General features: G+C 36.9%; 1 protein-coding gene across 3 annotated transcripts in view; it reads left to right on the forward strand.

Annotated features, from left to right (window-relative positions):
• Positions 1–19705, forward strand: part of ZFAND3 (zinc finger AN1-type containing 3) — a 320362-nt gene that overhangs the window by 225908 nt on the left and 74749 nt on the right. For all 3 annotated transcript variants that reach the window (XM_049715787.1, XM_033424363.2, XM_004267651.4), the window contains exon 3: positions 17304–17486. In XM_049715787.1, the coding sequence (XP_049571744.1) occupies positions 17304–17486 (183 nt within the window). The remainder of the gene's footprint in view (positions 1–17303; positions 17487–19705) is intronic.

Here is a 19705-nt window from a genome sequence, read left to right on the forward strand (position 1 = left end):
ACATAAGTTTACCATTTTGAACATTTTTAAGTGTACAGTTCAGTAGTGTTGAGTATATTCACACTGTCTTGCAGCCAGCCTCCAGAACTCTTTTCATCTTGCAAAACAAACTCCATACCCATTAAAGGGCAACTCTCAATTCCCTTCTCCCCCAGCCCCTGGCGACCACCGTTCTACTTGCCGTCTCTGTGAATTTCACTACTCTAGATACCTCATATAAGTGGAATCATACAGTTTGTCGTTTTGTGACTGGCTTATTTCATTTAACATAATGTCCTCAGAGTTCATCCATGTTGTAGCATGTGACAGAATTCCCTTCCTCATTAAGGCTGAATAATATTCCATTGCATGCATATACTATGTTTTATTAATTCACTCACCAGTGGCTACTTGGGTTGCTTCCGTTTACACACCTTTTAAAAACTATTTTTATTTGATGCAATTTCAAACTTAAGAAAAGCTGCAAAAAATAATAGAACAAACGAGTATATCCTTTATGCAGATTCAGCAGTTGTTTACCCCATTTGTTTTATCATTCTATCTGTCACTCACACACACTCACAAACACATATTCTCCTGAACCATTTGAGTATAAATTAGACACTATGCCTTTTTATCCTTAATATTTCCACTGTGTAGTTCCTTTAGAACAAGGATATTCTCTTATATAACCACCACCGTAAAATGATCAAAATCAAGAAATCTAATACTGATACCATTTTATTATCTAATCCACAGACCATATTCAAATTAAAAAAATATTTATTTATTTATTTATTTATTATTTGGTTGCACTGAGTCATAGTTGCAGCAGGCAGGCTCCTTAGTTGTGGCGTGTGGGTTCCTTAGTTGTGGCAGGCAGGCTCCCTAGTTGTGGCATGTGAACTCCTAGTTGCAACATGCATGTAGGATCTAGTTCCTTGACCAGGGATGGAACCTGGACCCCCTGCATTAGGAGTGTGGAGTCTTAACCACTGCACCACCAGGGAAGTCCCTCAAATTTCATCATTTGTCTCATAGCCCTTTTTATGCTATTCTCCCCCACCACCACCAGATCAGAGTTTGTCATCACATTTAATTGTCATGTCTCAAAAAAAATTAAAAAACAAATTAGTCAATTAATTAATTAATTAATTGTCATGTCTCTTTAGTCTCCTTTAGTCTGGAATTGTCCCTCAGCCTGTTTTTATTTGTTTTTCTTGACCTTGACACTAGGAATTCAGGTCAACTGTTTTGTAGACTGTTCCTCAATTTGTGTTTGTCTGATGTTTCCTTATGATTAGATTCAAGTTACGCATTTCTGAGAGGAATATTGCAAAAGTGATGTTTGTATCCTCATTGCATCGTATCAGGAGGTGTGTGATTAAGGTGAAATCCCCAGGTTTCTCCACTATAAAATTACTATGTTTCCTTTCTAATTAATAAGGAATTTGTGAGGAGTTGCTTTGAGACTATATAAGTATTCTGTTCCTCATCAAAATTTCACCCACTAGTTTTAGCATCCATTGATGATTTTTATTAACCATATTTCTTCTATATTTATTGGTTTGCTTTCTGCTGTAACAAGAGCTTTCCCTTCTCCCTCATTTTTAAATTATATCAGTATGAACCCATGAATTCCTATTTTATGCAGTACATTATAATCCATTACTGTCTTTTTTTGTCTTTAATGCTCAAAATGTCCCAGATATGGCCACTGTGAATCTTTTCAAGCTGACTTCTATGTTCTTTTCTCAGATCACCATTTAAAACAAACAAACAAACAAACAAACCTTTTTGTACTTCTTTTGTTTTCCTTAAAACAATTTTCTTAAAGTGAAAATGCTGGATTGTAAAATATGCACATTTCACCCCTATGGCTGGTTTGAGGGGGGGAAAGTATGCTCATTTAAACTTTTGATATATATTTCTTGAACTGCTTTTTAAAAAACATAAGGATATTTTTGTCATTACTGGCTTTCAGCTAGAAGAAACATCTGCAAGAGAAGTAGACAGATCAAGAAGGGTTTATCTTTCTTTTAGTGCTATTCAGGACTAATAGTTCACAACTGTCTGAATGCCATACCAGACTTTTAAGGGGTATTTTAAGGAACAGATGATTAGCAGTATATAAAACCTACTTGGGAAAGTTATGGATTAGCATTCATAGTGGGGTGCATTTGCCTTGTAGGATCAGACATTTTTGTGTTTCTCATTTGAGCTCCTACTTCAGTGACTAAGATGTCCGGAACAAGTCTACTTCTTTCCTTCTGTGCCTCAGTTTCCTCATCTGTAGAATGAAGATGTATTTGATCATTGGTATTTGACTTTTTTATTACGTCCTACAATAAGAAATACATTTTGCATTGTGAATCAGTATACACATATGTATGGGCTTAATACATATGTATAACAAAGTTTTATAAAACAAAATTTAACCTTACTATCTGCAGGGCATTCTCATATTTTCTTTTCTGTTTCTTTAAAATGCTGGTGGTACCTTTGAAATTGTTTTTAGCTCAAAAACCTTGTACTAGATTATTTATAAAAGCTTTTCAGTTCCAAAATTACATGAGTATATTCTTTGAAATTATTTTAAAATGACAAGGTGAAGAATATAGATTCTGTGACAAGGTCTGTCACTGGAGTAGTCACAAAGAATCACTTCTCTTATATCATTACTTATAGCCAATTAAACAAAAACCAATAAAAAAGTCCAATAAAAACCTAGTCCATAGTCTTTAATCTGTCCCTACAATTATAATTACTCCTAGTATAAGTCAGTTTTGCTATTTTTCTCCCATTAATCCTCTGCACCCTTTTCCTCCCTTCCTCCCTCCCTTCCTCCTTCCCATCCTCCCATCCATCCATCCATCCATCCATCCATCCATCCATCCATCCATGCATCGCAATATACTAATTACTACCTTTGGTGCATTTATTTCTGACTATGACGACATGGTTAATGGAAAAGATTGATTTTTTTTTTTTAAAAGTATTGCTGGATTTTAATTTGGTTGACAGTAAGGCCTAGTCAGTGCCCTTACTTTTTAAATAATTTGTGGGGGGAAACATTGTTATCTATGCAGATAAGTTTGTAACTATAATGTTTTCTCTATCTGAAATGAGTAAAATTGAAACAAAAGCTCATCCTTTAGCTTTCTTGCAGAATTTGAGCTCCTGCTTGCTAGAGCCACTATTCACTCTTGACTTGGAATGCCAGCCTCTCAAATGTCTCAGCAAGAACTTGGCTGAAGAGAATGTAATTTTCCTTGTCACTCTCAGTTTTATAGTTTTTAGGAAAAAAGATGAATGGAATTTAACATCGATCAAATGGATAAACACAGTATTAAAAGAGTGAATGTGCTGTAGCCTTTCTTGACATGCTAGCCTTTTCCCTTGAGTTTGCACTACAGTGTTATTCACATATAGAGTCAAGTGAAATGGTAAATCACTTTCATGAAATGGGAGCTTTGGGGCTGGTTGTACTGGAGAGATGTTTTTTGATAAAGTACATGTGAAGATGCAAAAGTGATGAAGCAGATCTTTTTTAGGTTTGTATGATTTGTGCTGAGACAACTGAGGTGTCAGCTGCAAGGGAAATTGTTGTACTGCTTTGGCAATGTTATACCTAGCCTCCTAAGCATCCTCTGTTCATTTTCATTTGTCCATTACTTTTCAGCTCCTCACATTTTTAGATCTGTTACTTAGACTTGGCATGTCTTGCCTTAAAACCTGTTCAGTTCTATTTAGTTGATATTTCTTCTGCATGCCTTCTTTGCCCTGAAAGGTAAAATGAAAAAAACAAAAACAAAAAAACAACAACCATAACTATGGGCTCCTCATACAGAAAATATAATGCAGTCCACGTAGAATTTTATTCCTAACTTGATATACTCATACATTTTCTAGTAATTTTCTTACCTTTTTGGTTTTATTAGTAGCCTTCACTTCAATATAGATACAGGCATAAATATGTATTATTTACAGATGTTTATCTTTATGAAATCCCCACATAAAAATGAGATTATGGTATTTATTTTTATTTAATTATCATTACTTTCCAAAAAATGGTAGTTTAGTAAAAAATAACATAGAGTACAATATGCTTTTTCTTTTTAAAAGAAGAAATCAAGACAAAGGGAAAATTTACATTGATTAGTAAGATAAAGACGAAGAATGTCAACACAGAAATTCATGCCATAAACCTCTGTATAACCATTCAAGACAGAGTACAGATTGAGATCTGAGCTTCCTAGGAGTCAAAGCAAAAATGGAAATGCAAACAGTTCAAAGGTCAACATCCTGTGAGCTCTAAAGTAGACAGTGAGAAGAGTAGTGAACCATGTTCTCAGTAACAGCCCTTCAAAAAGTAGTGTGTTTCAGACTCACAGATATAGAAGACAAACTTGTGGTTACCAAAGGGGAGAGGAAGTGGGGGAAGAACAAATCAGGGATATAGGATTAACAAATACAAACTACTATATATAAAATAGATAAGCAACAAGGGTATACTGTATAACATAGGGAATTATACCCATTTTCTTGTAATGACCTATAATGGGATATTATCTGCAAAAATACTGACTCACTAGGCTGTACACCTAAAACTAACACAATGTTGTAAATCAACTATACTTCAACTAAAAAAAAAAGTGGTGTGTTTTATGTGGCTATTTCTTAATAGCATTCCTATTAGAAGCCAAGGGCATTATCTATAAAGGCTGAGTATTGGTGGTGACAATTGAAGTGTATCTCTTTTTTCTTTTTCTTAAATTAAAATTTTTTTTGGCCATGCGACGTGGCATGTGGGATCTTAGTTCCCGACCAGGGATTGAACGTGCGCCCCTTGCAGGCATGGAGTTTTAACCACTGGACCTCCAGGAAAGTCCCATGAAGTGTATCTCATTTTCCTTTTTCTTACTGGTCAGAGTTAATATAGGAAGCAGAGTCTCGCAAACTAATGTAACATCTAAGCCCAAATTTAATTGCGTAAATTAGAAGTTTATAAAGGATTTGAATTACATGGCCTCTTGTTGGGCTACCTAGAATAAGAGTAAGGGACAATTAGAGTTGTATCTACACAGAACATCAACACTTAATTTGTTTAGTACTATTATGACCTTAAAAGGAAGAATTTGCCTATATCACATGCCATTAAATATTTGAAAGATAATTTTTAAATGGATAACTTCCTCTTCCTCATCCCATTCAAAACGCATTTACCAACAGTTGCAAGTGAAATAAAAGCATATTCCCAAATGGAAAAAAAATTTTAAAAATGAGTTATGTCAGATTTCACCTGCTTAAATAAAATTTAGACAAAATCAGATTGGATTACTTGGTTAGTATAAGGCAGTTGGTTCCTAAGAAGAATTTTCTAATAGCTTATTTTTCCCATTTGGTAGGGAGCTATAAATATTTCAGCACATTGACTTAGTAGCCTTCATCCATTTGAGAATCAGGAACAAGACTGGGTTATAATCATTAAAAGAGAAATAAAATAAAATAAACATAACATGGCCTTGTTAATTTAAAACAAATTAAATTTTGAATTAGGGTCAGACTGCCTTGTATTTTATAAAGCACAGGGTTTTCAGTTGTCAGGAAATCACAGTTTTCTCAGAGAAGACTTTATTTTCAATAAACCGGTTATCAGCCTACTGTAGTTTTACTGCAATTCATATACTCAGATTTTCATAAGACAATAATCGAATTTGATGGAGCCTGTTAGAAAATTCAGACTATTTCCCCAGCCCACACTGTCACAGTTATCAGCAACTCAGAAAACCAGAGTTAGGTCTGTTGTATTGCTCTAGTGTTATAAAATTACTAGTAATGGCCATATTTTTGAGACTTGACTTCTTTCAAACTCAATCTGATTTCTTTTAGGCCCTTTTAGTCTGTGATACCTTTCAGAATATAATATCTGTGTTCTATTTTCTGAGGGGAAAAATGGGCCTGTATGTATATACAGTATTGCATATAATTTCATAAGATTAATCCAGAATTATATGCAAAATTTCTGTGCACACATGTTATGAACCCTAGGTTGTATTATGGTTCCCAGGTGTTTGCCACCCCTTCCAGTGGGAGGATTATACTTCCCTGTCTTCATCATCAGACTTGACCATGAGACATCTTTTAACAAATTAAAGGTGAACAGAAAAATTCATATGTCACTAATGAATGGAAACTTTAACAGCCATGGTATGGTTACACATCGCTCTGTTCTCTCTGCCACAAGACCAGTCGTGTCCCAGTTAGGGCCACTCTTTCACTCTGGATTCCTGGAATGAAGACACATGTGGGCAAAAACAACAAATGTTGTGGTAAGCACATAGGTTTTAGGGTCATTTGTAATTGCAGCATACATTAGCCTAAGCTGATATAAGAACCCTAGGTTAAGAATCTCTGTTCTAGACCTACATGAGGGTTTTGACACTCACTTGTTATTCATTCAGAAATTTATGCAACACCTCTGTAATGTGGGGGACACCCACATTATCTCCCATTCTCACAACAATCCTAGACGATAGGTCTTCAACATTTTTGCAGATGAGGAAACAATCATAAATTGGGTAAGTAACTTTCTTGAGGTCACACAGCTTCTGATTAGCTTAGCTAGGATTCAAACATAGGTCTGTCTGATTCTTTTTGTGTTGTATCTCTATACTTTCCTATTTGCTCTAAGCACGTATATCTGATGAATCATTTCCTTACCAATATGTGGAATTGATAATACAGTGTACAAAACTTTTATATAATAATTACTTTGTCTCTGTTTAAATCAGGCATCTTATAAACTGCAGGCTTGCCAGGGCACAGATATGTTGTATTTGGAGGTTTTTAATTTTGTTTTTAAGTTTGGAATCAGATACCTTTAGGCGAGGCTTACACTTGCCAGTTAGCCACAGTAACCATCACTTCCTGCTACTTTAAGCCAGCTGACTTTGTACATTTATAATATCTACCTGGTCCCTGTAAACTTTTGAGTTTATAAGCCCAGATTGGCTTACCTAGTGTGCATTGTTATGAAGACGAGTTAGATATAATTCCCTTCTGTTCATTCATTGGCTCCAGAGAAATTATTTTTCATTGTCACAGTCTCAAACTAGCAAATATTTAAATTGTGTGCAAGAAGGCAGAAGTGTAATAAAAAGTCCACAGTTAATTTGAGACTTACTAGCCAGGCATTGTTCTGAAACTTTTCACGTGTAATTATCTAATATAATCCACATAATAACCTTATGAAGTAGATGTGATTGTTATTCCCATTTTAGAGAAGGAGAAAACTGAAGGAAGAGAAGTTGAATAACTCGCCCAAGGTCACACAACAGTTAAGAGGTTGAGCCAGGGTGTGAACTCGGTCTGATTCTGCATTCCTAAACACCACACTATGACAGAGGATCTGTAGGTAACTGCACGAGCTTTCCTCATGAGTGAAAAAATCTCTTAGGTCTTTACCTGGTAACCATTACGTGAAGGACAAGTTTTCCCTTACTTTATGCTACAGCTTTTTAATAACTATCCATCGTGTTCTTCAGAGAGAACATGTACTCTTTCTATTATTAGACAAATGCCTTTTTGGGCATTGTGAATCATACAGGCATTATATATTCTTTTGCTACCTCGAGTTCATCGGATAAACATTAGTCAGTTAGCCCTGATCTTTGGATCTTGTGAAAATCATGGTCTTTGCTGAACATCCCCTGATATGCTTTAATAGATGTAATAAAATGTTAGCAAACCTATCACTTCATCCTTCAAAAAAATTTCTCTTAGCAGTTTAAACCAATGTGTGGTCTATTAACTTTTTGAGAAAGAGGTTGCCATTCTTAAAATGGCACTGTTTGAAAAATAATTATTTGTGCTGAACATTTGCAAGTTTTATCATAAGGGAAAGTGTGTCTCAAAAGTTAACACCACCACCACCCTGAGTTGAATTTCCTGAAACGTGAAGTGCTCAGCTTGCCAATAGGGCTTAACTGTAGGAGGACTGAAGCTTGGTGGGCTGTGACCCTGATGTGAGATGGTGAGACTGAGAACTAAGTGGAAATGAAATATCATTAAAGGCAAGAGCTGCCCGTCACCCATGGAGGGGAGCAAAGACAAAGAGGACCAAATTACAAGGGTATCAGTGGGCAGGAGCACAAACACTGCTCTCCTTCCACTTCCCCAAAAGGGAGGGCCAGTGAGAGGGAGTTTTGTCTTTGTTTTGCCTTTTCTCCTGTCACTTCTACATGGTAAAATGAAGGGCTGGTAGCATGAAGACTGTGCATACAATTATAAAAACAATCAAGGATCTAAAAAAGGAGGATTTTCTTTTTCTAGTGTATTCCCAAAGCTTTTCTAATTTTCTGTTCTGTTGTCACTGAAGTCTTTCTGGGCCATTTGTAACCTTCGGTCTGAAGTGAAAAAAATCTTCCGGGCTCCAGCCTCTCCAACAGTTATGTTCATGTCACACCTGTGCCATCCGATGATTCATGAATAACAGTAAGGACTGTTGGTTTGAGGGAGGTCTTTAAACGGTACCAAGGATCAGCTGTAAACAGATAGGTCAGAGGTTTTTGTTTCGTTTTTTGGTTCTATTTGCCTATTTTATTTTGTCAGCTTTGTCTAATATTTACACAATATGCCTACTCTATTGTTTATTTTGATGGTTGAGCTGTATGTGTAGGATGTATGTATATGCACACACACCATCAAATTCTCATTTTGTTGAAACTAGATTAATGTCACAATATTCAGAAAACTTCTCCTTGTGTTTTCAGTTTTTTAGAAAATTGACACGTTTTTGAGGTTAGACCAAAATGAGGTAAATGTGTCTCTTGTGCACTATGTTATTGTAGTACTAATGGATTGTTAGGTATTTGCTATAATGTTGACATGTTAATTTATGCCCTGTAAATGAATATGAGACACTATTGCTGGGAAAACTGTGTAGTCTGCGCAATAAATGCTGTATAAGAAACAAGCCTTCTTCCAAATAACTTTTTTTTTTTTTGCTAGTTCACAGTTCTGAGCAGTAGGTGCTATAGGTGTGAAGAATTTAGGGACTGTATAATTTCAGTGATAAACCAGATTATAAAATAAGCCTAATTACTCATAAGAGTTTTGCTTATAAGCTTTGTCACCTTCATATATTCTCTACTGCCTACTTTCGCAGGAAGCATTTGAAGACATGCTTTTGGGAGCCAGTCTAGTGTTATTTCTAGTATTCTGAAATAAAAGCTTGCAGCTTTGTGGTTTGAATCTAAGCAAACAGGACTTGAGAGACCTTTTGAGTTCTATCAGAACCAGTTACCTGTGGTGTGTAGTAAGGAAGAAAAAGTTTATATGTGCAGGGATAGTTTGTAAAATTCAAACATCTGTTTATTGACGGGGGTGCTTAATATTTCTACTGTATGTAGTTGCATTCTTGTTTCCTAGAAATACATTTTATAGCAATTTGAAGTCTACTTATTAATGTCTGAGAGAACAAATGTTTTTAAACTTGGTATGTTCACCAGTATCAAATAAGTTAAATTCAACAAATCTATATTGTATATTGTGTGGCAGGCATTTTGCTAGGGACTGGGATGTACAGTCAATAAGACATTCATTCATTCACCCAGAAATATTTATTAAGTGTCTTCTATGGTTAATCTTAAGAGCCTCCCTGAGGAAAGAGTGCTTAAGTTAAGGTTCAGAATGAGTAGGAGTTACCAAGGTGAATAGCAAGATAAAGAAAAAGCGTCTCCCACATGCCTGATCAAAGTACTCCAGGATGAGAAAAATAATAGTGTTCAGAAAAAAGCAAAAGCACTCCAGTATGGCTGAAGCAGGAGGAGGGAGAGGAGGAGCAGTGGCTTAAGACGGGACTGAAGAGATAGCCAGAAGCCAGTTCATGGAGAGACTTCTAACTTGTAAGCCATGTTTAGGAATTTGGATATGATTATTAAGGTAATGGAAGCTCATTCAGGGTTTAGGGAGGAAAATGACTGTGTCAAAATTTGTTTTTTACATCACTCTGATTGCTTTGTGTAGAATGAATTAGAGTGTGGGCCAAGAAAGGATAGGATACAAAGAAATCAGTTAGCATGCTATTGAAGGAATCTGACAGATGATGATGACTTAGATTAGAGCGGAAATAGAGAAGTGGATGGATTCCAGAGATATTTAGGAGTGGTAAAGACTAGACTTGGTGATTTTTGAGATGTAGAATTAAGAGAGGGAGAATGTGGAGTCTGAAATGATTCCCAGGCTTCTGACTTCAGTCTCTAGGAGAATGTTGGCACCATCCCCAGAAAAGGACAGAAGACAAGGTCCCTTTTAATTTCTGAGGTAATACCTCAAAGTAGACAAATTTGTGGGCATACATAGGGAACACAGGACAGGAGTCATTTATCCTCAACAGGATATATATATGGTATGTGGGTGTGTGTATATATACATATACATATGTGTGTGTGTTTTTAAAACTTGTTTGAAAGTGTCAGTCAGTATCAAAACAGTATCAATCAGTCGATGAAGAGTCTGAATTTTTTTTTTTTTTCTTTTTCTTTTTGCGGTATGTGGGCCTCTCACTGCTGCGGCCTCTCCTGCTGCGGAGCACAGGCTCCGGACGCGCAGGCCCAGCGGCCATGGCTCACGGGCCCAGCCGCTCCGCGGCATGGGGGATCTTCCCAGACCCAGGCACGAACCCGCGTCCCCTGCATCGGCAGGCAGACTCTCAACCGCTGCGCCACCAGGGAAGCCCAAGAGTCTGAATTTTAAAGGGAAGGAATCATCATGAGAGAGAATTTGGTAGGGTAAAAGTTTTTGGTTTTGTTTTTTAAAGAAGTTAGAAGAGATTACTCATGAAAGAAAGGTTAAATGAACACAGCCACATTGAGCAGATCACAGTTTTCCCCATAAGCTAGGATCCAAGGTGAGCGAGTGTATTTTAAGGCTTTAATAATAGTAATTAGTTCTCCTTTGGTTCTTGCTAATTCTTATTTAAACCAGTTTGTCTTTTTCTGAGGCTGTTAACCCAGATTAACATTCAAATACTAGAATTTTATTAAGATTTTAATTAGGAGGCTAGAACCCTGGCTTATGAATTGGTTGACTACTGCTAACAGCTTTGTAGCTTTTTAAAGTAAGATATCTAAGATTTGTGGTTGAGGTGGGAATGTGAAGCTTTGAAAACAGAAATGTGCTTATGAATGGAAGCTGTAGTCTGTTATGGAGATAAATTAGGAGAAGAGACGAAGAAAAGAGAAAGGGCCCTGTTTTGTTAAAGGAGGCTTTTATACTATGCCTTGCATGAACCAAACTTTTGAGATATCAGAATTAAATTTTTATTGTCCACATTTCTATTTTACTTTAATTGGCTACTGGAAACATGAAGCATTTTATGGTGTGAAATACCAAATTAAAGCTTCCAGTGGGAATGTGGAATTGTAATCTGTGATATAGAGTCCGATGGAGTTTGAGCCTGGGAATGGAAATTGGGAACTGGAAAAGTCACCCCTGCAAGCTGGGCTGTGGTTGCTTCAGTGATTCACGCTGTAGTGGGAAGTAGAATACTAGAATTACACGAATTTGGGCCTCTCACCCTAGCTCTGGCATTTGTTAGGAGGGGGCAGGTTGCCCAAACTTGCCATGCCCCCTGTCCTCTGCTGAAATATGGGGATGACATCTACCACCCAGTTTATTTTGAGGATTAAATGAGAAAATGAACGTAAGGCCTCTGACAGAGTGCCTTGCCTCATAGCAGGCACTTCATTCTTAGTTCCTCTTTCACCTCGTTTAATTTTCTTTATACCCAGCTTTAGTGTCTGTAATAATGATACAGAAGCCTTATTAGTGGCCAAACAGATTTAATGAGTGAGTTAGAACAAATGCAGTTGAATTTCTCATCTCTCCTTATTGATTATGAAAACAGGAATTCGCAGCACTTCGTCTTTTAGAAATGCTAAACCAGATGATGCTAGGACTGCCCTTAGAGGCACACAGAATAGTGTTTGAAGGGTTTAAAATAACAATTGATAAAATAATTTTAAATGTAATCCAGTGATGGGCTTTCTACTAAAAAACATTTGGCCACTTACTCATTTAGTTAACATTTGTGGAGCACTGTTTTTGTCCCAGGCCTGTATAATGTGGGAGACGGAGAAGTGAACAGATGATTCTGACATGCCATAGTAAGGCTTGTGCTGTGGGAAATCACAGGGTGCTGCACCAGGAGGATTTGACAATATGTGCCAAATGCTTTAAAAATGTGCGTCCTCTTCTACCTAGTTGATCTACTTCTAGCAACATAACCTGAGGAAGTTTGATGAAATCTGCTTATAATAGTGAAAAATTGGTAATTGCAAATGTATAACAAAAGTGAATTAGTTTAATTTCTATATTATAAGTGGACATTCTGTGTAGCGATCACAGAGATCTGTAAAAAATGTATGTATTGCTAAGAGCAAAAAGTAGGTTACCAAGGAGGGTTTTTTAAAAATAATTTTCAAAGAAAGAAAGTTTAGTGAAGTCCTTTCCAAATCACTTTTGGGTATTCTTTACCTTGAAGGAATCATCAAAAAGACATAGTATGGCCATAATCTGGAAGCTGGGTGGGAGTTTAAGTGAGTTAAGCATCTTGCCAAGTCTGTGTAATACATCTGAGAGATCAGCTATTGAGATATGTATATACACACACATAGATACACACACATATATATACACACACATACACACACACATATATATGAGTTTTGAGTAATGACTAGATAAGTTACAGTCCCAGTGAGGCTGCCCAGGTGAATGAGCTTGTCGGCAGAGCAGGGGCCGTGCGCGTTCTTGGTGCTCCCAGTCTTTTGAGGTATACTTTGTAGTAAGAAGACTGACCTGTGAGAAAAAAATATGTCTAGTGAGTATGTTTGTAACCAGCCCCAGGGACTTCTTCACTGGCCATTTTGGCTCAGCTGGTACCATTAGGTCAGTTTTTCTAGCTTGTGGAACCATCTCATTTCTGGATACCGCAGGTTTCAGGAGTACCTTCATCGAGAAATTATTTTTTCTCTTAGTTGATAATAAGGTAAGCTGCCAAGATCTTGGCTTCTGTTCACTTTTCAACAGCAGTCCCTTTAAAGGTCAAAGGTTTTTACTTAGGTTTTACAAATAGCAGATTATTTTGGAAAAACTCTATTCAAGACCAAGTTTATACCTTTGTGTATACCATAAACTCTTTAACAATTTACAAAAATAGATTATTTTTCCTAATTGTTTTTCTTAAAGAGATGGATAAGCTTGGAGAGCTCTAGTTTTCCCATTTATATGAGAACTGTAAAACAACACGTGAACAAGTCTTTTCTGTGTCTGGATCAAATGGAGTGACTATTTCTGTTCCTTTCCTGCACTGCTTTCCAGAGTAGAGTTAACGAGAGGCAGTCTCTGCCTGTTTTATTGTTTACTTTTTTACATGGGACATAAATCTGCTCCCCTTTGTCCTTGGAGTAGACTCCTGGGATTTTTTTTCCTTCTGTTTCTTTTGGTCAGTAGTCAGAAGTTGGATGCTGAATGATTCAGAAAGAAAGGAACAAGAGAGTAAGAACTATAATGCAAACATCAGGACTAAAAGGAAGAGATAGTTCTTTCTTTAAACCAGGAAAATACCTTTTCTCTTTAATGACTATCATTTTTTGAGTACCCATGCACAGATACTTTATGTACATTATCTTGTTTAATCCACACTATCCTGAGAGGTAGAAATAACTCCCTCCCTTCGTTTTACAGACAGGGCCACAAAAGAGTAAACAGTTTGCTTTCAGCCATATGCCCAGTAAATAGCCAAGTCAGAATTTGAATCCAGGTCCAACTCTAAAGCTCTCTGTATCCTACAAGCTGCTAATTTTGGCCTAAGAGTTAGTAAACTCTTATAATTAACTGTGAATTTCTGGTGGGTTGCATTAACTTTCTTGGCTCTTGCTTTCTTCATCTGTAAACTGAGAGGATTGAGCTAGAGCTTTAAAGTTAATTCTGGTTGTAAAATTCTGTTATTTCTGCTTTCTTTATTGAATTGAAATGGAGAATGTGTAAAGTTTCTACTTAAGTTCTCTTGTTTGCAGCCAGTTTGGTTTGTAATCTTTACTTTTAGCCTGATGATTTTTTCACACCATCGTCCAGTGAAGGTGCAGAAGAAGGCATTATGACAGCTGCAGATTCACAAAAGAAAACTTAAAGTACCTGAACATCAAGCAAGGAACATGGCAAACATGGGCTGGAGATTATGTAGGTGGGACCTGGTAATTGTCTTTAGACACCAATGTCATTTAACTTCAAAGGGTTATTGTGCCTCAGTGAGTGATTCTATGTGTTTGTCTGTCTCGAGGCATTGGGGATTCTGTTAAATAGTACAATGATGACTCAGTTTCAGTTCTTTTAGGGTCTTATAACATTTCCAATTAAATGGTAGAGAGGTGGCTGTAGGAGGGACACAATGATTATTGACATAGGAGAACTAATGAGATGATATGATATAAAAAAGAAGCATCTTTTGCAATATTTTTATTCCACTTATACAGTGCCTTTTTCTCTGAGGGTGCTATACAAATAACATTGAGATAATAAGCCATTTTGAAATGTCAAAACACTGAAGAATAAGAAAGTGGCTAGGAGAAATAAATACACAGAAGCAGTAGAGGCTTTCGATCACTGATGGGCATGCACAGCAGGTTAGCAATTCTTTGGCTAAATCCATTGCATTCACCGTTGGTGCTGTAAATGGGTGGGGGCTTGACATGGAGGCCTTTTCCTTGGGCCAGTTTAATGCACACCATTCTACATCCTGTGGTTGAGATTGAAGACCATGAGTTTTCGTGTCAGATGGATCTGTATTTAAATCCTGATCCTGCTACTTACTAGCTATTAACTTGGAACAAATTACCTAAATTTTCTGAGCCTCAGTTTCTTCATCAGTAAAATGGTGGTAATTATAACTCCCTTGTTAGGGTTGTTCAGAGGATTAAAGTAAATGAGTTAAATACATAAAACATTTAGTTCAGTGCCTGGCACATGGTAAATGCAACATAAATGCTAGCTGGCTATTATGCTCAGAATATGTCAGAATAGTGATTCTGATGAGGTTGTAGAGCATAATAGCAACAGCTTCTTTGGTTCAAAAGATAAGGCAAAATGGAGTTGTCAGGATCTTCTGTTCCTTTTATGAATTGATGCAGTGAAGTATAATCTGTACTTCATAGACTAGTATAAGATTTTTTTAAATGAAACATACAGAGACTAAACATAATAATTTAAACAGTCATACACTGACCACTAGCTTTAAGAAATAAAAGAAATTACAGATAGGATTGAAGATCCTGGTTCCTCCCACCCCCAGATAACTATTATCCTAAATTTGGTGTATCATTTCCACATGTTTTTATATTGTAATTATGTACCAATAAACAATATATGGTGTTTTTACATATTTTAAATTTTTATATAAATATTATTAGATATATATCTTTCTGTAGCTTGCTTTTCTCTCTCAACATTGTTTTTGAGATTTTTCTGTTGTACTTATAGCTCTATTCATTTATTTTAACTGCCATAGAGTATTTCATCATATGAATGAATATATCACTCTAATCTATTCTCTGTCAATGGACATTGTCTATAATTTTGAATATTTCTGCATAGCTCTCACTTCACACCCCCCAAATCTCAGACATAACCACCCTCCTGAATTGTGTTAATTTTTTTAGTGTTTATAGATACATATTCCTAAACAATATATTATTTGAAGTTTTGCCTGTTTTTAAGGTTTGTGCAATACAGTCTTACTATGTTATTTAGTGACTTACTTTTTTGTTCAACATTATAATTTTGAGATTTATTCATGTTGATGTGTGTGGCAATAGCTATTTTCACTGTGTACATTATTTGAATATAATATAATTTATGGTCCTTTAGGTCTGACTTTTTACTATTACAAACAGTATGTAATCAACATCCTTGTACCTGTGTGTTGAATTTCTGTCAGGCATATACCTAGTAATAAAATGACTGGGGCATAGGTAATGTATGTGCATCTTTATCTTTAATGGATATTGATAAGTACTAATTACATTATCATTTAATTATACATATTTTCTAATTTCTAATTTGACCCATGAGTTTAAAGTGTGTTTTAGAAACTTCCAAATATATAGGATTTTTTTTTTTTTTTACCAATTTTTAACTTAATTGCTCTGTGGTCAATTAATAATGCCTGTATCTTACTAATTCTTTGGTATTTGTTGAGACTTTTGCTTTATAACCTAATGTGTGGTCACAGTTTATCCAGGTTTTAGGTAGTTTTTATAAATATTCCAAATGTGTTTGAAAATAATTCATTATCTAATTGTCAGTTTCCCATAGATACAATCATTTTTGCTTTACATATTTTGAGGCTTTGTTATTAGGTGCATACAGATTAAGAGTTGTTTTATATTTCTGGTAATTTTTTTTCACTATTATGTAATGATCCTCTTTATCTCTAATAATGCTTTTGCCTTAAAGTCTACATTTCCTAACAGTACTATAGCTATTACTGGCTTTTTAATCATTTGTATTTGCTGGTATTTTTTTTTTTTTTTTTTGGTACGCTGGCCTCTCACCGTTGTAGCCTCTCCCATCGCGGAGCACAGGCTCCGGACGCGCCGGCCCAGCGGCCATGGCTCACGGGCCCAGCCGCTCCGCAGCATGTGGGATCCTCCCGCACCGGGGCACGAACCCGTGTCCCCTGCATCGCCAGGCCGACTCCCCACCACTGCGCCACCAGGGAAGCCCTGGTATTTTGTTTATATACTTTGAAAGTTTTCTCTCATGTTAATGTTTTTAGTATGTCTCTTGGAAACTACATAAAACAGGACTTTATTTATTCAGTCTGAATTTTCTATCTTTTAACTGCTAAGTTTAGTCTGTTTACATTTATTACCACTACTGATATATCTGTACTTACTTCTACCACATATTATGTGTTTTGTATTTACCCTTTTTTCCTCTGCTGTTTTTTTCCTTCTTATCTGTCCTTTATTGGTTTGAACAACTTTTATTTGTTTTATCCTTGATTACCCCTACCCTAAAATTTTAACATGTATTTGGCTTTGCAGAGTCTTACATTAAAATCAGTATGTCTACCACTCATCTTGGAAATCTTTAACTCACCCTCTACCAACCTTCTGTGTTTTGGACCAGTATTTTACTTCAATTCTTTTTATCACCCAAATTAGTTTTAATTTTTATACTAACTTGCATTATTTTCTAATACCCAAGGCAATTGTGAACTCCTTATTTAAACTGGTTTTCTCACACTTTCTCTTCAGATTTTCAAAAGAAACAACCAGACGATGATTCCGCTCCAAGTACAAGTAACAGCCAATCAGATTTATTTTCCGAAGAGACCACCAGTGACAACAGCAATACCTCGATAACCACGCCAACTCTTAGTCCCAGCCAGCAGCCGCTTCCGACAGAACTGAATGTAACTTCACCAAGTAAAGAGGAGTGTAAGTCTCAGATCCTGTGAAGTGGTAGAGAAAGCAGCCTAAGAATCATATCATGAGTTTCTTGGTAATGCCTCTTCCAGAAAAAATGATAGCAGCTCTTTGAATTCAAGATTAAGTGTTAACATTTAGGCCCCAAGTCAGCAAGGTAGAGAGTAAGTTTCAGCCTTCCATTGAGCTTAAGGTTGTTGTGTGTGTGTGTGTGTGTGTGTGTGTGTGTGTGTGTGTTTAAATTTATTTATTTTATTTATTATTTTTGGCTATGTTGGGTCTTCATTGCTGTGCGCGGGCTTTCTCTAGTTGTGGTGAACGGGGGCTACTCTTTGTTGCGGTGCGCAGGCTTCTCATTGCGGTGGCTTCTCTTGTTGTGGAGCACAGGCTCTAGGCGTGCGGGCTTCAGTAGTTGTGGCACTCAGGGTCAGTATTTGTGGCTTGCGGGCTCTAGAGCGCAGACTCAGTGGTTGTGGTGCACAGGCTTAGCTGCTCCACGGCACGTAGGATCTTCCTGGACCAGGGCTTGAACCCGTGTCCCCTGCATTGGCAGGCGGATTCTTAACCACTGTGCCACCAGGGAACCAGCTTAAAGTTTTCTTAAAGGAATGCCTTTTATGTTAACTGTCAGGGTACATGAGGTTTTGAACCAGTTTAGGGCAGTTGTTCTCAGCCCTGGCTGTAAATTAGAATCCACTGGGGATTTTTAGAACAATTTTAATCTTCAGCACCATTCCCTGAATCTGTAATTTAATTGGTCTGGAGTGAGGCTCAGTGATCTGTTCTTTTTAATTCTTCAGAGAATTCAAATATGCAGCAAAAATTGAGGACCACTGGTCTAGGGAACTTAACCTGATTTAGGAACCTTTGATTGAAGCCTTGCCTCTGTCACTAAGTGGGCCTCAAGTGTTTCTAGGCAGTTAACGAGATAACACTATATACTTCATAGAACATAGGATATTTGAAGGGAGGAGGAAGTAGTTTCTTTTACTCTTCTGTAAGTTCTCAGTGACAGAATACTATTATCATATATGTGATATGGAAGTCCATTGTCCACTTAAGCTTTATAATGCTGTAACCATTTCCTTTAGGGCACAACTATAACTGGCAGGGTTTGTTGAAAATTGTAGTGATGTTATGACATAGCAGCTTTTTACCTTTTAAAAGCTTTACTTAACAGGTTGAAATCTGGTGTTTCAAATTTAATGAATATCTAGAAATCCTTGGAATATGGTAGGTTAGAATGTTCTATCTACTAACTTTGGAAAGATTAGCAGAGAACAAATGTTTATCTAAACCCCTATCATAAACCACTGTACTAGGTAGAGTTGAGAATATAAAGGTAAAAAAGGCCGTAGTCCCTGTCCTCAAAGAATTTACTGTTTAGCAGCGGAAATTAAATATATTTCTTATATCAGTAGTTCTCAACCAGGAGTGAGTTTGCCCCTCCCCCTCCCCCCAATGCTGTAAACATCTGACACTGTATCAGACAGCCCTCCACAGCAAGGAATTATCCAGCCTGACATGTTAGTAATGCCAGGGTTGAGAAACCCTGATACATGGTTGTATGCACCTATTTTAACGGTCTTTCTTACGTATTGAAGACATTGACTGTTGAAGAAGGGTGTTGGTTTACTGGAGAAGGTGCTGTTGAAGATAGACACAATATGGAGGAAAGCTGCATGGAGTTCTGCAATGGCAAGTGACTCCTTTAGGGCCATTTATGGAGGACAAGGCTGGGCAGGTAGATTGTGGCCGTGCCATAGAGGCTTGAACGCTCAGCGAAGATATTTGGATGTTAGACAGTAGTTATGTTTTTGTGCAAAGGAAGTAATATTACTACAGTTATTTTGCAGAAGTAGCATGGCAGTATTGAAAATGGGAAGGATTATACTAGATAACATTGCACAGAGAAAAATTTAAAATTATTGTAACCTAATTGAATAGAGGCCTAGGCAAAGGTGTTGAAATTATGTAAGGGGAGAAAAAAAGATGAAAATGGTAGTGATAATGTTAAGGCAGTAGGTTTTGTTTTGTTTTTAAAAATCTGTTGAGGGTTGTGTACTTTTTTTTTTTTTTTTTTTGCGGTACGCGGGCCTCTCACTGTTGTGGCCTCTCCCGTTGCAGAGCACAGGCTCCGGACGCGCAGGCTCAGCGGCCATGGCTCACGGGCCTAGCCACTCCGCGGCATGTGGGATCTTCCCGGACCGGGGCACAAACCCGTGACCCCT

Source organism: Orcinus orca, chromosome 10 (assembly GCF_937001465.1).
Source record: "Orcinus orca chromosome 10, mOrcOrc1.1, whole genome shotgun sequence".
NCBI lineage: Eukaryota > Metazoa > Chordata > Mammalia > Artiodactyla > Delphinidae > Orcinus > Orcinus orca.